The sequence below is a fragment of the Tamandua tetradactyla genome, chromosome 1 (genome assembly GCF_023851605.1).
Source record: "Tamandua tetradactyla isolate mTamTet1 chromosome 1, mTamTet1.pri, whole genome shotgun sequence".
Taxonomy (NCBI): domain Eukaryota; kingdom Metazoa; phylum Chordata; class Mammalia; order Pilosa; family Myrmecophagidae; genus Tamandua; species Tamandua tetradactyla.
Window position 1 is genome coordinate 195188284 of NC_135327.1, and position 21062 is coordinate 195209345.

The following is a 21062-nucleotide window of genomic DNA, read 5'->3' on the forward strand; positions in this document are numbered from 1 at the left end:
GAGGGCAGGCACAGACCTGGTAGTCCAGCATGAGGAGCAAGGTGCAGCGCACACTCAAGTCACCTGGCCTCTTCACCTGGAATCCATCTGTCTCCTGTGTTGTGGGAGTCCGATGCCACTATCCAGAGGATAAAAGTTGGGTCACCATCTGGATTTGTGGGGCCTGGGGCTCTGAGGTGGCCCCTGATCTAAACTGGTGGAGCCCTTCAGGGACTTGGGCATATGGAAAGGTGGCAGTTCAAGGGCAGAAGGAGTCTTAGTCTTACCTCAACTAGGTGGTTGTCAGGGCCATAAAGGTCTTTGTCCAGCTCAATGACCAAACTCTTGAAGAAAGAAGAGAACTTCCGCTTCTGCTTGCTGGGCTGTGGGAGAGGAACAGGGACCGTGGGGGCAGAACAGGGACTATGGGGGTAGAATGAGGCCAAGTTGAGAGTCGGGTAGGGCTGGGGCATGGGGATGCAGCATGGAGAGATGCAGTCCTCTTCACCCCAACTGTCTCACTAGGCCCACCCACTTCTGGTCAGGGCTGACAACCTAACTGTTGTACAAACATTTAGTTCTATCTCTCAGCTCAGCCCCATACCCACCCCAGAACACCTGGAGAGACCTGGGCCAGGACGTACGTCATCCAGGAGTTTCCCCTCTACCCGAAGCTCCCAGGAAGCAATACTGCCATCAGAATCCTCTGCATCAGGCTTCGCAGGGTTAAAAGTATTGGAGATATAAAGACGCAGCTTCCGCTTTTGCTGTAGAAATAAAGAGAGTAGTACAGAGGGAAGATTGTGTGCTCCCACTCAAGGCAACTCCTATTCTGGAAATATTACTTAGAGCCTTATTCCTATCCCCAAACTAAGGCACCTTCATCGGCCTCTTTAGAGCTTCCTGGATGTCCACCCGCTTCCGCATGATGGTTTGATCCAGTTTCCTCTCAAATGCCAGGAGATCCATGTAAGCCTGGGACTCAGGGACCAGTTCCCGAATCTGAAAGAGGAGCAAGCAGAAGGAATCAGGGGCTCAACAAATCTTGTAATAGGGTCAATCTTAGAGTGTCATACGATCCCAGAATACAAAGTATGTGGAGGGGAGTCATCCAATTTCAGGGCAAGGAATTTTGAGTGTCATATTATCCATCCAAGCACTAGTGCTTTATTGACTCATCCCATCATTTCCCTTGTCATATGACTGCTGGGCTTTGCTTGGGTCCCTGCAAAGTGGTTAGGGGCTCTGGAGTCCCTGAGACAATTGGTTGCTTGCCTCTACCCTGGCACTTCACCAGTCCCTGCACCTCATGTCTGAACTGTTGTACTCCATACCCAGCTCAGCCTGGGTCCTAATATGATATCTGGAACCTCTGGTCAGCTTCTCTTTTCTTCACTCCACATACCAGCATCTGATCCCCTAGCTCTTGTCCCCTCTTTGTTTCATGCTTTTTTTTGGTTTGTTTTAGGACCACTGGAATTTAATCCACAGAACCCCAAGCTTAGGATTCTATCCCTTATGCCTCCTTTCCTATCGTCTGCCCCACCCCCACCTCCCTCTGGCCTGGGGAGCCTCACTTCTTAATTAGCTTTTTAAACAAAAAGTGAAAGTGACTGTGATGCTGAAGCTTTGCTCCTAAGGGGGGAGGGGAAGAGGCGGAGCAGCAAAGAGTGGGGGGCGGTCTGGGGGATGCTGTGAAAGGCACTCACCCTTTGAGGGAGGATTTTGTCAGCCATCTTCCTCCTCTTGGCACTGTACATTTTTTAAAGAAAAAACCAGGTTACCATGGCGACAGATCTGGGAGTAACGAGGCCACCTGCTAAATTATCCCGACATCTCCGCCAGCCTGGCCGAGGTTCCCACAGCCCGCTCGTCTGCTTGCCCAAGGGGCTACAGTGGTGTGTGTGGAATTGACACTCAGTTCTCCCTTGGGGAGCCAAGTTGACCCCATCCATTCTCAGGCTTGGGAGCCCCCTTGCACCCCACCATATCCAAAGGGTCGGAGCAATTTAGACTTAGGAGGGGATGAGGGTAAGGGAGGTGCTGCCAAAATACATGAGCTGCAGAAGTGTTTGAGGGAAGCTGGGGAGGTTTGGGGGGATAGAAAAGAGGAAGAACAGATTCTGAGGACTTATTTTTTTTCCTTGCTAAACGGAGGGCAAACATTCTGGCTCAAGGAGGGAGCAGATCACCCTATCTCCCACCCCTAGTTCCTGGATCAGGAAGTGATGGCATGAAGCTGGTGAAGACTTGCAGCTCTGCTATCCTGGGCTCCACAGGGGATGACAATGGACAGCATTCATACATTTGGACCACCTGCCAACATGGCAAGGGACACTCCGCAAACATAGGGATCCAAAGTGTGTGTGTGTGTGTGTTTGTGTGGATATGAATGAGGACGAGGAACTACAGAACAAGGGCCAAATGGGCTGGACGGGGATACAGGCTGGGGTTTGGACTCTTCTGGATTTGCTAGCTGCTTCTGACCCCTCAAACCACCCCCAGAAGAACGCTGATGGGTCAAAAGATTAGAGATTAGAACACAGGCTAGAGGATGGCTCCACACTGCCCCCATGTGGTGTTTTCAACCACTGCCCCCTCCCTTTTCAGAAATGTATTCTAAGGCGAGGCAAGCTGCTTTCATGAAAGGGGTGGTTTAAAACGAACTATATGTGAAAATCTACATTTCTACAAGATAGTTGAGGGAATTATTACTTACTGTACAAAAGGATGATTCACTTTAGTAAAAAATCATCGTGGGATTCCTATAAATGGTGTTTTCCTTGATATGTAAAAATATTTTATGAGGTAAAATTCAGACTACACCTTTTATAGGAATCCATCTGTTGTGCGAAAGGAAGCATGTGTGTTTGGCTACATACTGAAATCCAGAGGGAAATCTTTCTTACCAGATGCCAACAGGGCTTTTGGGGTGCCACCAGGTGGCCCAGAAAAGAAAACTGGCTGGCCCAGGTGGCTTAGGGCAGACCTGGTCCAGAGGATGGAAAACACGGTTCTTCAACCTCTGAGAGCCTACAAGTCACCCAAGAGCGAGATCCGGTAGAAAAGATGCTCGTGGACTACCCACCCACGGGGCAAATTCCTGGGCTCCACCCCTGGATTTAGAAGATATGGCATGGGGGCGTTTAGAACAGTCAAGCCACCGGACTCAGGGGAAGGTCCATTGGAGAAACAGGCTTTGCGAACACACAGTCCTAAAACTTCTGCCTTCCTCCTACAGTCAGCCCAGCCCCACCCCAAAGACTCAAGCATCATCCAGAACCTGGGGATAAGGAGTGGAGGGAGGGACTGAGCAGGTGGCAAAGAGAAGCGCAAGGGGCGCATGCAGAGCAGGGACATTGGCTGCCCCCGGCTGCAGCCTCAGGCCACGGTGGAAACACAAAGGAACCAGACGTGGGCCTCGTTCAGCGACTCGTTTAAACCCACCTCCCCTTGGGGCATCCCGTCCAGGATTACTCATTCTTGTTAATCGTTCTTCTTCACCCTTCAAATTCCCGCTACTCCTTCACCTCATCCCTGCGGGTCCAGACGACCCGCCCTTTCACGCCCCCCACGGCCGCTGGGCCCCCCTCACTCACCTGCGGCTCCGCGCGGGGGCTGTGGGCACCGGCTGGCCCTGGCTCTGCGCCTGGCTCTGCCCGGGCGGGGGCGCTGCTCGCTTGCGGGCGGGCTCCATGCCCGCGGGGGCCAGGCCGGGTCGTACCGCAGGGCTGCCCATGTACGGGGAACCCGGGGGGCCCATGGGCGCCCCCTGGTGGGGCATCCGGGCTCCAGACGGCATCCCGGGGCGCTGGGGTTGGGGCGGGGTGGGCAAAGCAGAAACAGGCGCCCGCCGGTCAGACCAGGGCCCCGGTTCCAGAGGCGGTGAACCCGCGTCTCCTCTCCCAAGACCCCCTGCTTATGACCCTGATCCCGCCGGGTGGGAGTGATCGGTGGGAGGGGCAGGAGCGCCAGAATCTGCGCGGCTTTGGCGGAGGTGGCTTTGCGTCTCGCTGCAGGAAGCTAACTGAAGCCAGGCAGAAGCACAGGGCATCACCTTGCCTTGGATTTGCCGAAGGTACCGCAAAAATTAATATTAATGGCGCCTGCCAATCTTTTCAAAGCATTTTCAAATCCACATGCTCCTCTGTAAGACAGACCCAGCAGGTACTTGCATCCCCACTAGAGAGATGAGGCAACTGTGGCTCAAGGAGAAAAGCAGCGTCACCAAGGTCACACAGCTCATCCTAGCAAAGGCAATACCTGCCAGGACCTAGTCTTTTTTGCTCTCTGCTGCTTCATTCAAGTTAGGGGCTGAGCTCCTTGCTCTGACTTCTGCTGTTCCTCCTTTTATTCCCTCCTTCCTATTCTTCACTTCCTGGGCTGATCAGCACTGCATTTACTTCTTCTCATCTCAACCCACTCATCTCTCTGGGCCCCCTGCTTTTGACCCCTCAACCCCAAACACCATTCCCTTTAGGCTGATTCCAAGTCTCCATACCCAGGTACCTCAGCCTCACTAACTTTGCCCACACCCATGATTTGCTCCCAAGATGAAGGCTGGAGGTAGGGCAGGAGGCAACCTCGGCTGTGAGAAGCTGCGGGCTGAGGACAGACCCTTCTGTGATTGGGAGGAGTGGGGAAAGCTGGCCTAGAAGGGGGATGCCAAGCACACTTTGGGCAGGTCAAAGCACCAGCCTTAGATCTTACATCTTTCCCTCCCCTCCCACCCACCAAGCTCACCAGAGATGGCCCTATCCTTACAGATCTCCTCCACTTCCCACTACTACCCCCAGTGCAAGCCACAAGACGGTTCAAAAGAGGCCAAGGAGAAGGAGATGAGGCAGCAATCACTCTCTTGCCACTATCCCTGGGTGGTCAGATGGGATGTAAATGAGATGCAAACGAGTCCAAATTAAGTGCTCCGCAGGCTTTTAAAACCCAATTGTCCAGATTCCACAAGAGGGATTGGGCAGGGCCAGAGGGGCTGTAAGGAAGAGAGTGGGTGGAATGGAGACTGGGACAAGGAGAGCAAGGAAGGAGCCTTGCCCCTGTTATCATTTAAACAGTACCCGCTTCACCCCCCGGGAGCACAGCTGCCACCAGACACAAGGAGGAGCCTGAACCCTGGGCTTGAGGTTCCCCTTCCAAATGCCAACTCTCCCTAACCCTAATGCCCCTCCTACCCTCAGCCAGCCAGCTGTCACAGCCCATCTCTCCCGCAGTGAAACCTGCTGGTTCATGTGTCTGCCTCCCCCACCCCACCTGACCCTGTCACTCACACCTCCAGGGTAGCAGAACAGAATGGGGCCCAGACCCAACCATTCCCCACCAGCATAGGTCAGGGCCTGGGAGTAGGGCTGTGGGGCTCTCGGCCACCCAAGAACTGAATCTCTGAATTGGTCATATAACAAAAAATCCACATTAATAGCCTCTCTCCTTCCTAGATGGGTCATTTTAAAGGGACTCCCCAGGCAGCAAGGGTGGGACTTGGAACTCGGCTGGTGGACACACACACACACCCTTGGGAAGTTACCCCCAGAGATCCCTGGAGCTGGAGGACAGGCTGCCCCAGGGATGCCCTTTCTTCCCTATCAGGTGCATTCCCCATTGATCAAGGCCAGGGATATCCACTGATCTGCTGAAGAGACCCCCAGAAAACTGTGCCAGCCATCAGGGCTACTTCACAGAAGGCTAAGATTCTAAAGACTGGCCACCCTCAACTGAGAAGGTACTGGCTTTGGGGTCCTAACCAAATTTGTTCATAATAATCCTGACTGCTCCTCTATACTTTGCTTCCATCCCTATCACCTATCCCAAATCTTGGAGCCCCTGCCATCTCCCAGTGCCTGAATCATCCCCACCCTATTCCCACAACCTTCCCCAAGCTCTCCTAACCTGGTCTTCTGCTGACTCAGCTCAAGTGTCCCCTTCCCTGGTCTCCCTTAGCCCCCCTAAATGCCTTCACAGCCTCCTGTGGCAGGACAGGGCTGTTCTGTCCCTTTGATCTCTAGGCCTCATATCCCCATCTCTAGCCCTTCCTTCACACCTTTGAGGCTTTGAGAACATCAGCTTGTGGTGACTGACTCTGCCAAAGGGACCCTCAGACCCCTTCGCTGGAGGTCTGTCCCTACAGAGGGCCTCTCTCTGAGCCTGATGGCAGAGGCCAGCCGCAAAGCCCCATTGCTCCCCTGTCAGGAGGCAGCGGTTGCTCATGCCAGAGAGTTTCCCACTCACAGTGCCTCCAGGGTCACCTGCTCCTTGCTCCTGGGGCACAATCAGAGAGAGACACCATCCCAACCTATGACCAGACAGCCCAGCCCAGTCAATGCCATGCCCCCCACTACGACCCCCCCATGGGGAAGAGGTAACACCTGGGCCCACAAGGAAAAGAATAGAAGACAACATGCTTGATTCAGAGGGGGCCCCCTCACTTGGGATAGTCCCCAAATCCCACCCCCAGCCCCTGACAAGAACCCATGCAAATGCTTCTCCCTTTCCCGCCTGCACACCCATCCCCTGCCAGCCGCCTGGTGACGTGTTCGGGTGCCAGGGGCACTGGCACAATCCTGGGGCTGGGCCGTGGGCCGTCGCACCCCCCAGCTAGAGGGGTGAGAGCAAGGGAGCGCCCTCCCGGCCCCTCCCAATCATCCCTCCATTCAGCCAGAGCCAGCTCACTCACCCTCCCCCGCTAACTTTCCCCCACTCACCACCCCATGGACCAGAAACTCAAAAAGTTTGCTTTTCGTGGCTTTGCGCGCCCCTCCGGTAACTTCGTCCGCAGCCATCGGGGTGGGCTCAGCGGCTCCTCTCACTCACTCTCTCTCTCTTCCTCTTTCTTTCCCTTTTCTGCCTTTTTTTTTTTCCTCCAACTCTCCCCTCTGAGTCCTGCTGGGCTCTCTCACACTTCTACTAGAGCGGAGTGGGGAGGGGGCCCCTTCAGGGCTGCCCTGACGGCCCACGGCCCACGCCACTCCTGCTCAGCTGCTGCCACCACTGCCGCTGCCGCCGCCGCCGCCGCCGCTGCTGCCGCATTCCTGCACTGATAAGACAGAAATAGTCCGGGCTGCCCGGGGTCTGGCTGTTTACTCGGCGGGGACAGAAAATCCTGCCTTTTCAAAGCTGGCTGTCCAAACAGCGCAGATAAGCGGGGAGGCAAACTGAAAATACTGTCTCCTTGGCCGCTGGGGTAGCAGCACAGCAGCCGGAGGCCGGCTGGAGGGGCCCGGGGAGGCTGGCGAGGGGGTGGGGACGGGGAGGGGAGGTGGCAGAGGGGGCTCGCCGGCCACCCGGAGCTTTCTCCACAAATAGTTTCTCGGTTAGGGAATTCACCGGCAGAGCCAGGCAGGGAACAGTCAGCTCCAACTCATCCCCCCCCCCCCACCAAGTTGCTCCTGCTGCATTTCTGAGGCCCTTTCCCTAGGGACCTGGCAGGCCAAGTACGGAAACATTCACTGGCAAGGAATCTGGGGAGAGCCTGAGCCCGGAGGAGGCCTTCCCTCCTGCCCCAGGGTGAGGAGCAGCGGTGGGGTATGCCTGGGCAGGCGGATGTCCTCCTCTCCCCAGATGTATGTGACCCTGTCTCCCATGGCTGCGTGTGTCTGTGTCCTGGTGTGGGCAAGACTCTGTGGCTGTGGGTGTGGACAGTTATTTGTGTGTACAACAGACAGATGCCTTTTCTGTGTGTCTCTCTATGAAAGGCTCTGGTGTGTGTGTATGTATGTGCATGGGCCTATGTCTTTCAGCTCTCTGTGAGTCTATTTCTGGGTATATGAGTCTTTGTCTCTCTGAGAGAAAGTGAGGGTAATAGGGGAAATATTTTGGAAAGAGGGACAAGGATCAAGCTCATGACAACAGGGAGAGAAAATGTGAGGGAAGGCGCTGGGGGTGGGTGCACAGAAGGGTGGGTGGCAGGAATGAGGCAAGGAGGGCTTGGGTGCGGGGTGGGGGACCTGGAGTAGCTGGGGCTGCTGGGTATGGTGGGGGCAGCCTCATGACCCCAAAGAAAGCTGGGGTGGAGAGGCTGGGGTTATGAGAGAACCCCAGGAGGGGTGGTGTGGAGGGAGAAGGCAGCCCGGGGTTTGGAGGAGGGGCAGGAAACAGGAAGAACAAAGCCTTTGATTTCCCAGGAGGGGAACCCGCCCCCCCCCCCCACGCCCCTAGACTCCACAACCCTCTCTTCTCCTTTCTGTGGGTCCCACAGGCTTTGGGACAACAGCCTATCAAGTTGACAGGCCTCTAGGGGCGGCCCTGCCAGAATCCACATGAGGCTAGAGCAATGCCTGGGAGGGTTGGTTGGAAAACTTCTTTGAAGTTAGGTCCTGAAGACTTGGTATTACACTGGAGGTGGGAAGTGGTCCTGACCATCAAACCCTTCAGAATGCCTTCAGAGCTCAGGACAAGGAAAACCAAGGGAGTATTTGCCCAGCTTGATTTCCCTTGGGCCCTGGTTGTGCTCTTGGGTGCCTCTGTCCATATGTGTGTCCACTGTCAAGCCCCCAACAGGCCACAGAAAGCATCTGGGTCCAGGACACCTGTCCTCCACCCCAGGCTTGGCAGGAGTCCTAGAGATCCCTTTCCTACCAAATCTCTTCCAAGGCTTCACCCCAAATCCACACACACAGAATGTCTTGTCCCTGGCAGGCTGGGTTGGGTGGGTGGGTTGCCTCCATCCGCCATCACCCATAAAGGTGGCTGCTGGTAATCTGGAGTGGGGCATTCTGAGCCACACCCCAGCAACACCCTTCTCTCTGCTCCAGTCTCCCACTAACCTCCAAAACCCCAGACTCATTCCCATCCCTCTGCTCCCAGTATTCTTTTTGCCTGGAATGCCCTCCATTTCCCCTCGGCCTGTCCAAATCATACCCATCCTTTCCAGTGCAGGCCCCACCTCTTCCAGGAAGACATCCCTGATCTTTCTCTTCTCTGATTGCCCATGGCTCATCTACTTTGCCTCATGAATTGACACTGGATTAAGTAATGTCTGATGTGCCCTGCATTCCATGTGTGTTAGGTTTGGTTTCCTCAGTGATGCTACAGCTCTGTAAAGTAAGGAACTGGCCTCTCACTCCCATGCCTGGGCACCAGGATTCAATAATACAAAAATGCCTGATGATGCTCAAAACCACCTAAAAATTCAGTGGACCAAGATCACACTCTGCCTTGTTCTTCAGGGTGTGAGAGTCACTGTAGCCACCCCCAGGCCCTGTGAGAACTTCTAGCATGAGAAAGCTAGACCACAGGACGTGGAGGTTCTGGGGGATGAGAGGGTATGACATCTCCAGACTTTGTGTAAAGCTCAAAGTTCTCAACTCTGGAAGAGACCTTTTGAGGAAAAGAAGGGAGTATGAGGAGATGGGATGGGCACTCCCTATTGGGCAAGTGGGAAGTATTAGGGTGGGGCATGAACAAAGGTGGGAGCCCCCCAGCACCTGTGAAGGGGTTGGGGAGACCCCAGGGATCAAGAATCAAGGATAGGCAGTTCATCAGTCTAGGAGATGGAGGAGGTGATAGGTGTCACTCACCTCCACAGACAAACCCCTCCTGGGCCATGCCAGGATCACAACCTCTTCCACACCCCCTGCTGGCTTTGCCACCCCTCTGGGAGAGATCCTTAAGCTTGCACAAACCACAAATACATGATGCATACAGACACACACACACACACACACCAAGCACTCATGCTAATGCAAATGCCAAAGAGACAAGGAGCCAAGAGGACTGACACACACAGGCACACCTTGACCACCTCCATATCACACTCACAAAGCCCGAATTTACAAGGCACCGCCATCAGACACGTTTACATGCCGCTTTTACAAAGGTGACCAGAGGTGTGCAGGCTCAGGGGAGTCTTCAGACCAGAAAGCAGAAAGCAGGGGCGGAGACACCAGTTGGGGCACACCCAGCCAGGGCTCCCTCCTCACAAAGGCCGGATCCCCAGCAGCTCAGCCCAGAAGGACGCTCCAGCAGTCACCACTGCTGGACACGCGGCCGGCTTCCACACAGGCCCAGGAAAAGCCCGGCTTCAAGCAGGGAGACGGCCCTTCCTCCCAGTCCGACGGGGATCTCACTCCCTGTCCGGCCCAAGTAGCGCTCTGGGTAGGAGAGTGCCTGTGTGTGTCTAAGGAGAGGGCCAACTGCCTGTCTACCCAGGACAGAGGCTCCGGGCTCGCCTGGGCTGCCTCTCGGCAGCCCAGAGCCGGAGTCCCCCCTGCCGTCCCCCCATCTCTCCTTCCCTCACTGAAGCACCACCAGCACCAAATGGCAAAGCGCCTCTCTCCACGCAGGGAGAAGGATGTAGCCGCGGCCTGCCGGGACGGGCTGGGGCTGCCTTCTCCCCCACCCCCTCCCGAACCACGCCAGAGCCGGCAGCGGCAGCCCGGGTGTGCAGTGTTGGGGGCGCGTCCCGGCCTGGCAGCCGCCGCCCCCCTCCACCCCAACCGCGGGGTCCCCCGGCAGTTGCGGGAGCCGGCCGGGAGTCGGCCTGGGCATGCGCACTGCGGCCTCCCTCCCGGTGAAGGTCAGCCCAGGGCCTAGCTGCAGGACTCAAAGGCGGCGGAGAGAGCTGGAGGGGGAGGAGGGATGCAGGGGAAAGACTTAACTCCTTCCCTTCGGGAAGATGGCCACCAAGGCCTAGGGCCTGAGCCCTGGGTCCGCACGCTCCCTGGCTTCTGGGGAAGTCCCATTACTGGGACAGAGCTCAGGGAATTGGGGGAGGGGGAGGGGGAGGGGGAGGAGAAGGGGCTGAGCGAATGTAAGGAGGGAGACTACAAGGAGAGAAGGGAAGCTGGGAAGGGGGAAAGGGAGAAAGGGAGAGGGGAAGAGAGGAACAAAGGAAATAAAGACTGAGGGAGGAAAGGACTGACAGGGTGAGACTCATCACCACCAACCGCTTTTCCTGCACCCCCAGCAATAGCTTTCCTTAATTGGATAAAGTTAGCCTCACTGATTGGTGTGTGTGCGTGTGTAAAGTGAGACCACTTGGAGCTCTCAGGTTGGCCCCTGGCATTTCTTCGTTCTTAAAACCTCTAGGCTCTGCCTAGAACCAGCAGAAAGAGAACCCTTTCTCATCCCCATCACTAAACCACCCAGAGGTAGCTCTGACCCAAAGCTGGCCTAAACCTTTCCATGCCCAGCTCCTGGAAGTGTGGGGGGCCTGCACCCCAATCCTCCACCTGAAGTGAGGGGTTTCCTTCAGCCTCCAGACAGGGCATTTGAAAGATCGGACAAGGGGTATCATGGCACATTCCTGTCCCCCAACCCCCTGGCTGTCCCCACGGTTCTTCCAAGACCTGGAGCAGCGCCCATGTGCCTGTAGGCTTGTGTAAGAACAGTTCTGTGCCCAGGACTCCCTCTGCTGCTATCAAAGGGGCTGTCTGCCTCTGTGTAACTTCACCTCTCTGTGTTACTTTCACAGACACACAAATACAGATGGAAGGAAGCAAAACAAAGAAAATAGTTGCGTGACCTTGGGCAAGTCGAGGTATCTCCTTGCCCTGCCATAAAGGAGGTGCTTAGGCCAGAGAATTCCCGGGGCCCCTCCTGCTCTGAAATCCAGTGACTGTAAATGTCAGAGACAGGAGCTAAGTCAGACAAGGAGAGAAGGAAGGTAGACGGAGGGAGGGAGCCAGAGAGACAGAAACAAAGAGAAAAAGAGATGCAAAGAATGAGATAGTCAGAAGACCCGCCACAGAGACAAAGAGACACGCCAAGTAAATGGGCTCTGCTAACAAGGAGTGGAAGCCTGGCCCCTGCTATCAGCCTCTCCCCTCCTCCATGAAGTCCTCTTCCCCACCCCTCACCTTCTCCCCATCCCTCCCTCTGATGCAGTCTCTCTCTGGGCTGTTTCTGCTCCTTGTCACAACAAGGAGCCCTTACCATTACATTGTCAGCTCCCTGCAAGCAGGGACCTTAGCCTACTGTGGGTTCCCCAAGAAAGGGTTCTTTCTGCTGGTTCTAGGCAGAGCCTAGAGGTTTTAAGAATGCATGTAGCTTGTGCATGATAAGGGAGAGATGAATGAGTCCTCCATCTCTGATTACCTGAATTTTCTCAACCTAATAGGAGGCTCCTTGATACCTCCACCCTCACCACCGCTCATATACACATAACTGCAGTTGCCCGAGGAAGAAAGTGCTGGGACCTTTGGGGCTTTGAGCATCCTGACCTACTGGCCCCATAAGGAAGGCACATTTTGCATTCTGAGCCAGTTTTCTCTCACTCCCCTCATGACTACCAATAGGGGGTGTTTTGTTGCAGTTCCTGTGCAACAGCTTATGGTGTGTACAAAAACGAACCACACAGGCCTGCACCTCTGATTCTGGGAGGAATAAAGCTGGTCCATGGGGTATTGTTTATATGGGATCCTGAGGGATGCTACAACTGTACCCTGCTATCCTCTCCCTTCCCCCAATCAACACAGGAAGCTTGAGGGGGTAGGTCACCAGGTCTGGCTATGCCACCTCTGCTGACTCTGAAGGCATTGCTCTGCCCTGCTGGCTGTGTGCCCTGCCAAGGGATGTGCCCCTCAGAGCCACCCTCACTTCTTGCCCCATCACCTGGCAATATCTTGCTAGATTCAGGGGTTTAGATGTGACCGAAAATCAAGAGAAAAATCAAGGGGGATCTGTCTTCTCAGGACTCACAGGGCTGTGAAGACTCCAAACAGGATTTTCCCTCATCCTGGAAGCCCCCACCCTCCTTCAGGTTGATGGGCAGCAGGGCTGGGGAAATCTACAGTCTCCCTTGTCTCCAGCTGAAGTCTTTTTTGCCCTGCTTTGCTCCTGCCATATCCTAAATGCTTGAGGCTGCAGCTCCAGCCAAATCACTCCAGTTTATGTCCTAAACATCCTGCCCCCACCCCACCCCCCACTTTTCAGATCTATCAGTAGAAACTGGTTCAGTCCGCACTGTGTCCAATGCCTGGGGAGCTGGAGACCCGGATTCAGGAGGCAGCCTCATGGCTTCCTATGGACTGAGGGTCTGGACATTCAGCTTGTAGGCCCCTCTCTGCCTGTATCTGGCTATGCGATCTTAGGAAAGTCACTTCCTCCGTGGTCTGCTCTATCCTCATCTGTGCAATGCCTTCCTCTCACCTCCCAGGAATGCTGGGAAAGGCCCTTGGCCTTAATGCTTGGGGAAGGCATAGAGTGCCTTTGTGCCTGTGTCCATGGATCTCCCATCCTGCCTGGGCTGGGAAGGTCCTTTTCTGCACTTCTTCCAGCTATATGTGTTTGGTGCCTCAGCTCCCAGGCCCTAGCCTTCTCTTTCTTGGCAGGTGGGAGCCCCATCCTACCACCTCTGATTTTTCCCCTCTTCCATAGCCCACTGCTCATGGCTCCCTCATTACCAGTGTCAGGGCACTCCTCCTGGTGGCCAGTGGCTCTGGCCCTCGCCCCAGGAAGTTTCTGAGGATTTGTGAGGGCAGAAACAGGCCACCGCTACTGCTCTGACCAAACTGCCAGCGGGATTTCTATCAACTGCTATGTTCAGAGGTCTAGGGTGTAACCTGAATGAGAAAAATTGAATTTAGAGAAAAAAATTCATGTGCGTTTCCTGGAGATTTGGTGGGGCGGGGATGGGGAACATACCAAATGGCAGTGGACAGTGGAACATATGCACGAAACATGCGTGGAAGCAATGTATGTACTTGGCCTCTCCAGATATCTTCACCTTCATCTGTAGATATCCAGGATGAGCCCTGCTTATGGGGTCTAGAACCCCACTTCCTCCTCTGCATCAGCAGGGGTCTGGGGATCCCTAGACCCCTCCCCATGCCTAACCCCAGCACTCACGGCCTCACTGCTATTATCTACCTTGAGTCCACCATAATCTCATTATGCCCTTCATTTCTGTCTGAATCAGTTACAACAAGAAGCCCCAGACTCCCACATTCTGCTTCTACCCCCCACCAACTGCTGGAACCTTCCACTGTGTGGTCTATCATAAGTAAAATTCCCAATATCTACAATCACTTGATGAACCTCCCCTTACCTTCTTGCAACAGAAGCCTGCTCTCCCCTGAGGACACTGCTTTCCCTGAAGCCCTCTCCTGGGATGGCTGTGTTTTTTTCCCCAGAGCCTCCCTACCATGGGCCTGGTGGTGGGATAGGAACCCTCCTTGTCCCTCGCTGCTGCTTCCAAACCTTGGCTTTGAATCTTCACCTCATACACAGAGCCTTCAATGCCTGATGATTTTAGCTCCTGGCTCATTGTCACTCTCTTTAGCATGCCTCCAGCCTTACTTCTTGCTGATTTTTGGTATCCTCATGGACAACCTTCTGACACCTCTGATCTCTTAGATCCCTGACCACCTCTCCTTAGTGAACTTCCAAGCTTCCTCAGCCATCCTTCCCAGGGTCATCTCTTAGCCCCTGTCATTCCCAGCAACTGCAGATCCTCATAATCTCAGCCGCATGCAGCCTACTCTCTGCCCACCATCTCCTATCCTTCCAGCTCATTCTGTCTAGCTTCTGGACCCCAAATCCTGTGACTACACTCACATTTCTAGTCCATTTCGCTGACCTGCACCTCTCATGACAACCACTCTCCTGCAGAGACTCTTGACTCTCTTGCCCTCCTTTTATTCATCTTACTTATTTAAGGGTTAAATCCAGTTTCTCCACCTCCTCACCTGCACCCGCACAGCTGACTGTGGCTGGAAAAAAACACACAACCACCCTGACTGGTCTCACTTTAAATTCACGAGCACGAACTGCAATGGGCCCTAACGCTGCCCAGAAGTCACACTATTTTTGTAGTCCATTCACATCCCTTCCTGCTCCCATTCTCCTACATGAGTTTTCCATTTCTTCTCCCTCCTCCAACCTTCAACCCCTCCTCCCTCATCCACACTACCCGCTGATGACCTCACTTCCTACTTTACTGAGAAAATGGAAGCTTCCAAAGAACTTCCACAAAGTCCCACCACATCTTCCCAACTACCAGTAACTGTACCCCACCTGTTACGACAGATGCATTATCTGCTCCTACCTGAAGCCTTCTGACTAGTTTCCATCCCTTCTCACACACTGAAGGACATTGCTCCAGTGAGTTTCTCCTATTATCTACTGCATTATTCCCACCAGCATACAGAAGTACTGCTATTTTCCCTAGCCAGAGACATCTCTCAATCCTACTTATCCTACCAGTTACTGTACTGGTTGCAGTAAATTTCTCAAAATGGTGGTCTATACTTGCTGCCTTCAGTTCTCCTCCCTGAAGCCAATCCAGTCAGGCATTCATCCTCTCTACTGAAAATGCTCGTCGAGGTCACCAATGACCTTCACATTGCCAAATGCAACAATCAATTTCCAGTCTTCATCTTTTCGACTAGATGCAGTGTTTGATACAGTTGATGACTCCCTCCTCCTTAACAAACTTTCTTCATTTGACGTTCTTCTCAATTTCCTTTGCTATACATCGTTTATCTTTACCCCTAAAAGTCAGGTGCCTTAGAGCCCAGTCCTTGGACCGCCTCACTTCTCTGCACTCACTTCCTTGATGACCTCATCCAATCTCATAGCTTCAAACACCGTGCTTCTCCTCCAGCCCAGTCCTTTCTCCTGACACTTAGACTCATATATCCAGTTGTCCACTTAACATTTCCATCTAGATCTTTAATATGTATTTCAAAATCAACATGTCCTAAATGAAACTCCTGCTCTGCCACCTTAGACTTAACTCTCCACACATAGTCTTTTCCATCTCAGGTGATGGCAACTCCACCCTACCTATTGTTCAGGCCCCAAAATGTGGAACCATCCTGGTATCCTCTCTTTTTTTCACACCCCACATCCAGTCTGAACGCAAAGCCTGTTTCTATGGTCAAAATACAGGTGATTCAGAATCTAGCCTCTTCTCACCATCTCCACTGCTATCACTCTGGTCCAAGCCACAAACACTGGTTAGCCTCTTCCAAACTTGCCCCCAACAGTCTATTCTGAACACAGCAACCAGAGTAGTACTTTAAAAAATTGAGTCAGATCACCATGTCACGTCTCTGTTCAAAACCTTCCAAAGGCTTCTATCTTATTCAGAGTAAAAACCAAGGTCCTATGACCCCCAGGGGTGTAAATCTCCCTGGCAACATGGGAACTGACTCCCGGGGATGAGCTGGCACCTGGCATCATGGGAATGAGAAAGACTTCTTGACCAAAAAGGGGAAGAGAGAAATGAGACAAAATAAAGTCTAAGAGACCTCCACACAGAGTTGGGAAGTTGTCCTGGAGGTTATTCTTATGCATTATATAGATATCCCTTTTTAATTTATGGTGTAGTGGAGTGGCTAGAGGGAAGTACCTGAAAATGCTGAGCTGTGTTCCAGTAGCCTCGATTCTTGAAGACAACTGTATAACTCTAAAGCTTTTACAATGTGACTGGGTGGTTGTGAAAACCTTGTGTCTGATACTCCTTTTATCCAGGGTATGGACAGATGAGTAAAAAAAAAAAAAAAGTAAGGATAATAAGTAAATAAATAATAGGGGGAGATAAAGGATAAAATTTGGGTAGATTGAAATAATGTGGGTCAGTGAGAGGGAGGGTAAGGAGTATGACATGTGTGAATTTTTTTTTTTTCTGGAGTGATGCAAATGTTCTAAAAATGATCACAGTGGAAAAAACACAACTATGTAATGATATTACGAGCTACTGATTGTATAAGATGGTTGGACTGTACGTGTGTGGATATTTTTCAATAAAAATATTTTTAAAAAACCAAGGTTCTAAAAGCCCTCAAGATCTGGTCCCCCATTCTCACTCCTTGCTCCTTCTATGCCCTCATCTCCTACCATTCTCCTCCCTCTTTTCTTTGCTTTGGCCTCTGGCATCCTTGCAGGTACTTGGAAACTCCTGGTAACCTCCATTCTAGGGGCTTTGAAATTGCTGTTCACTCTGTCTATAATGTTCTTCCTTCAGCTAATGCCTTTGTTCAAATGTCACCTTTTCAACGAGGCACAATCTGTCTACCCTATTTAAAACTGCATCCTACTCCCTCCCCTCCAAGCTCCTTATCTCTTTTGTTCTGCTCTATTTCCCTCATAGTACTCTACATCTTCCACCATTCTGTGTAATTTACTTACTTACTATGTTAGTATTTAACTTCTCTTTCCCCCACTAGAATGTAGCTTCAAAAGGGCAGGGATTTTTATCTGTTTTGTCCACTGATAAATTCAAAGTATCTGGCACATGGTAGGTGCTCAGAATATATCAAAGAAGTAGGTGAAGAAAGCCTAGTCAAAGTCAATCCAGGATTTCCAACATGCTTCCAGATGCTGAATGATGTTTCACTCTGAACTCAAGTTATCATGGGAATAACAGCAATATCTTTGTATAGGACTTCACTGTTGATAAAGCATGTTCACACACATTGAGCTGTTTAATGCTGATGGATACCCTCTCAGGAGGTGGGAGGATTCCCATTCTAAAGATAAGGAAAGTGAGCCTCTAAGAAGCTATGGGACTAGCCAAAAATCACAGAGCTATTAAGTGGTGGGTCTAGAATTGCATATCTGGTCTCTAAAGTCCAGACTCTAAAGTCCATGATTTTTTTCCTGCATCCCAAGTTGCCTCCTGAACATCCCCTTGTGGGATACCTGCCTGCTAGGAATAGCAAGACTCGTGCACACTAGCACCTTTCCGCCTTTCCCAAACACCTGCATTTTTTTTTTTTTTTTTTTACATGGGCAGGCACCGGCAATTGAACCCAGGTCTCTGGCATGGCAGGTGAGAACTCTGCCACTGAGCCACCATGGCCCGCCCAACAACTGCTTTTTGAAGAAGCAAATCAAATTCCCTGGAGGGCTGCACATTTAAGATGAATTACCTTCAATGACCTGTTTTTTTTTTTTTTTTTTTGGCATGGGCAGGCTCTGGGAATCGAACCTGGGTCTTTGGCTTGGCAGGCGAGAATTCTTGCCACTGAGGCACTGTTGCACCACCCTCAAAGACCTTTAAAAACATACCAAAAAAGTATTTCTCAGGCAGATTGTTTTAAAACACTGGCAATGTAAATTCTGTAAAATTTACCATCAAGAGATTTGAGAAGGTTCCTTTAGTTCCTGTATAAAAATAACCTTTTAAACCAAAAAGTGAATCCCAGTTAAACTTCAAACAGGCCCCTTACTCCTGCAGATGGAGCAGAAGGCAGCTCAGGGGCTTCTCCTGGTCTTCCAAGTGTATACACATGCATGTATCTGTGTAACTCCTGGGTGGGAAAAATGCCCATGTATCACCATGTTGAACACACCTCCCTATCCTCCCCTCTAAGCGCCTCAGGGTTTGCGGTCTTTTGGGAGCATGTGGTTACAGGACCACAGGCAAGCAGCACTCTGGGGCAGGCCCCAGTGGCACCTGTCCCTCCCTTTCTAGTCGAGACACGGTGGTCACATGTTTGGAGAGCTCAGAGGTTCAACATGGCCCTCAAGAAGAGCAAGAAAAATGTTCTCATCAGCCAAAGGCTCAGTCTAGGCTGAGTGTGCCATAGATTTTGGGGGGAACCAGTTAAAAATATGTTAGATTGAGAAGAGATGAGGTATGAGGGGCTGGAGAGAATGATCAAGGGTGCATGGTCAAAGCTGGGCTCAGCATCTCCCCTCTATCTCTACACAGCACAACTTGTAAGTCAGCAGATGGCACTTCATTCTTGGGGGCAAAAGGCTTTGGTGGTGGTCAAGAAGCCTGGCCTTGGAGTCATGACATGCTATTGTCATGAAAACTTGCCATGGGAGGCGCGGGGGGTAGAAGACAAGGTGAGGAGATGTACTCTTAGGGTCGGAGACCTGGACTTGCTTGGCTTACCATTCCTGGTTCCCTCAGACCTTTGTAACTAAAATTGGCTGATGTCTCCCCAATCTGGGTAACTAATCTTTTTCCAGGGCAGGGGACAGTGGATATCCTCTAGGCTAAGCCTGAGCAGGGGAAGCGGGTCATTCTTGGACCAGGGCTCTGACGACTGGACCCCACTTCCCTGTCCACTGCACCAGCTCTTCCGGGGGTCCTGTCCTCTCCAACCGTGAGCCCACTGCCCCAGCTGGGGGCTCGGTAGGCCCCCATGGTGTGATGGCTTGGAGCTTAGATTCTAGAGCAGGATTTCTCAATCTTGGCACCACTGACATCTTGGGCCAGATAACTCTTCTCTGTGGAGGGCTATGGTGTGCACTGTACAACGTTAAGCAGCATTCCTGGCCTCTGCTTGGTAAATTCTAGCAGCACCCCCACCACCACTGGGACAATCAGAAATATTTCCAGACATTGTCACTTTTTCCCTGGGGGTGAGAAACACCGCAGGTAGGGAATCACTGCACTAGACTCAAGCAGTCTTGGGTTCGAACCCCCCAGCTCTGTCACTAAGTGGCGGTACCTTCTACAAATTACTTGACCCATCTGAGTCTTCATTTTCCCCATCTGCAAAATGGAGCCCCATATCTGACTCTCAGGTAGATTAAGGATTAAAATGGGGTAGTGTATGTGCAGGATTCAGCCTAATGCCTGGCATAGGATAAACACTCAATAAACAGTAGCTGTCTCATTAACTTCTTGATGCTATTGCCTGCCCCCTGCCCCCAACCCTGCAGACTGCCCTCCATTCCATGCTGCTGATCTGTCTTATCTCCAGGTCTTAACTGATCCTGCTGCTGACCAAGCCCAACTTAGGAGAGCAGCAAAACCAGGGAGCCCTCAGAGTCCTCCTGCTATAGGGTCGTCACAAATACCATTGAGGATATGTGAAGGGTCAGCCCTGCAGCTCCTAGGAACCAGTCCAGATCGTTCACTGGGCTTTCCCCAAACCACTGGAAGTTTTCATGATCAGAGGACAGTCACACCTGGCACTGGTGTGCTGGGTGGGTCATATGTGGGAAGCCTGTGGCACAGACACCTCGTAGGGATCTGTGGCATGTATGACAATGAGGATCTGGGTTAGACGAGTGGCAGAAGGAAAGGAGGGATGGGGAGAGACTGAAGAGCCGCTGCAAGTAGCAAATCAATCAGACTCAAACTTGAGGAATGTGTAAGGCCGCTTGCTGGGCACAGAAAGCTGAGATTGGGGAACTGCTAACAGAGGTATCAGAAGGAAAAGCAGGGTCCCCCTCCCAGCACCCTGCCCCTCCCTCCCCACCCTTCCTTCCACCTCACCCTTCCTTCCTACCACTGGCTTTATTGAGCAGCTGCTCCGTGGCTGCCTTTCCCCACAGAAAGATGTGGCCCCAGCCCTTGGGGGGCCTCAGGGTCACTGAAAAAGAAAGATGGATATAGGGCATTGTGCATAGGGCAGTGAGGGGGCAGGGACGGCCCTGGGGGGAGGGGCAGAGCCGTGCTCCCCCCAAAACTGTCTTAGAGGAGCAATACCTCAGCAGAATCCTGGATGAGCAACAAGGAAAGGCCCCGAACTGAGAGGGATGCCTAAGGGTGGCACAGTCGGTACTATGGGTTCGAGGGGCTTTTTACCTCCCAGGGCAGCTCTGTGAGGGTCAAGAGAGAGGTCCATAGAGCCCCATACTTTAATTTGGCGAGAGGCTCTTGAACAGGGGCAAGGAAAGGACAGGAGCCTAGCACAGCTCAAGAGACTAAAACTAATAACAGTGACAGCTAACGCACATGGCACTTACAGCGCTTATCCTACCAAGCACCCTGAGAGGTAAGTACAATTATAAACCCAATCTTACAGGTGGGGAAACTGAGGCCCAGAGAGGGGAAATGATCTGCTGAAGGCTGCACTGCTAGTAGGGAATGGAGTTGGCACTTTCACCCAGGTAGCCTTTCTCCAGAGCCTGTGCTCTAGCCACCCTGCCCTTCCATAAACTTGGTGGGAAGAAATGAGAATGTTTCAGACACCCCTGCCTTTCACCCCCCAGGGGAAGAAGGATGAGAGCCACTGGCTAAAATTGGATTAAGAAAAAAAAGTCAAGGGGGTTTTGAGGGTTTTAAATCAGGCTTGACATTGTAACTCCAACTCCCAACCTAGACAGGTGGGAATGAGGAGGAGGAGAGAGGCAGGATGCCCATGTGTCCATGCAGGCACTGGTCACTGGTACTAAACTGACCTCCTCCCTGCCTCCCAAACTCATTAGGCACACCCCTGAAGCCC

The 21062-nt window shown here is 52.4% G+C and overlaps 1 protein-coding gene across 5 annotated transcripts in view; it reads right to left on the minus strand.

Annotated features, from left to right (window-relative positions):
* Positions 1-21062, minus strand: part of SMARCD3 (SWI/SNF related BAF chromatin remodeling complex subunit D3) — a 37722-nt gene that overhangs the window by 2877 nt on the left and 13783 nt on the right. For 2 of the 5 annotated variants that reach the window (XM_077150086.1, XM_077150097.1), the window contains exons 3-8: positions 3579-3790; positions 1689-1731; positions 859-981; positions 588-746; positions 267-362; positions 17-118 (exon numbers count right to left, since the gene is read on the minus strand). In XM_077150086.1, coding sequence (XP_077006201.1) covers positions 17-118; positions 267-362; positions 588-746; positions 859-981; positions 1689-1731; positions 3579-3790 — 735 coding nt within the window. Of the gene's footprint in view, positions 1-16; positions 119-266; positions 363-587; positions 747-858; positions 982-1688; positions 1732-3578; positions 3791-6689; positions 7196-21062 lie in introns of those variants that run through there. The other 3 variants (XM_077150066.1, XM_077150077.1, XM_077150105.1) reach the window with 3 other exon arrangements.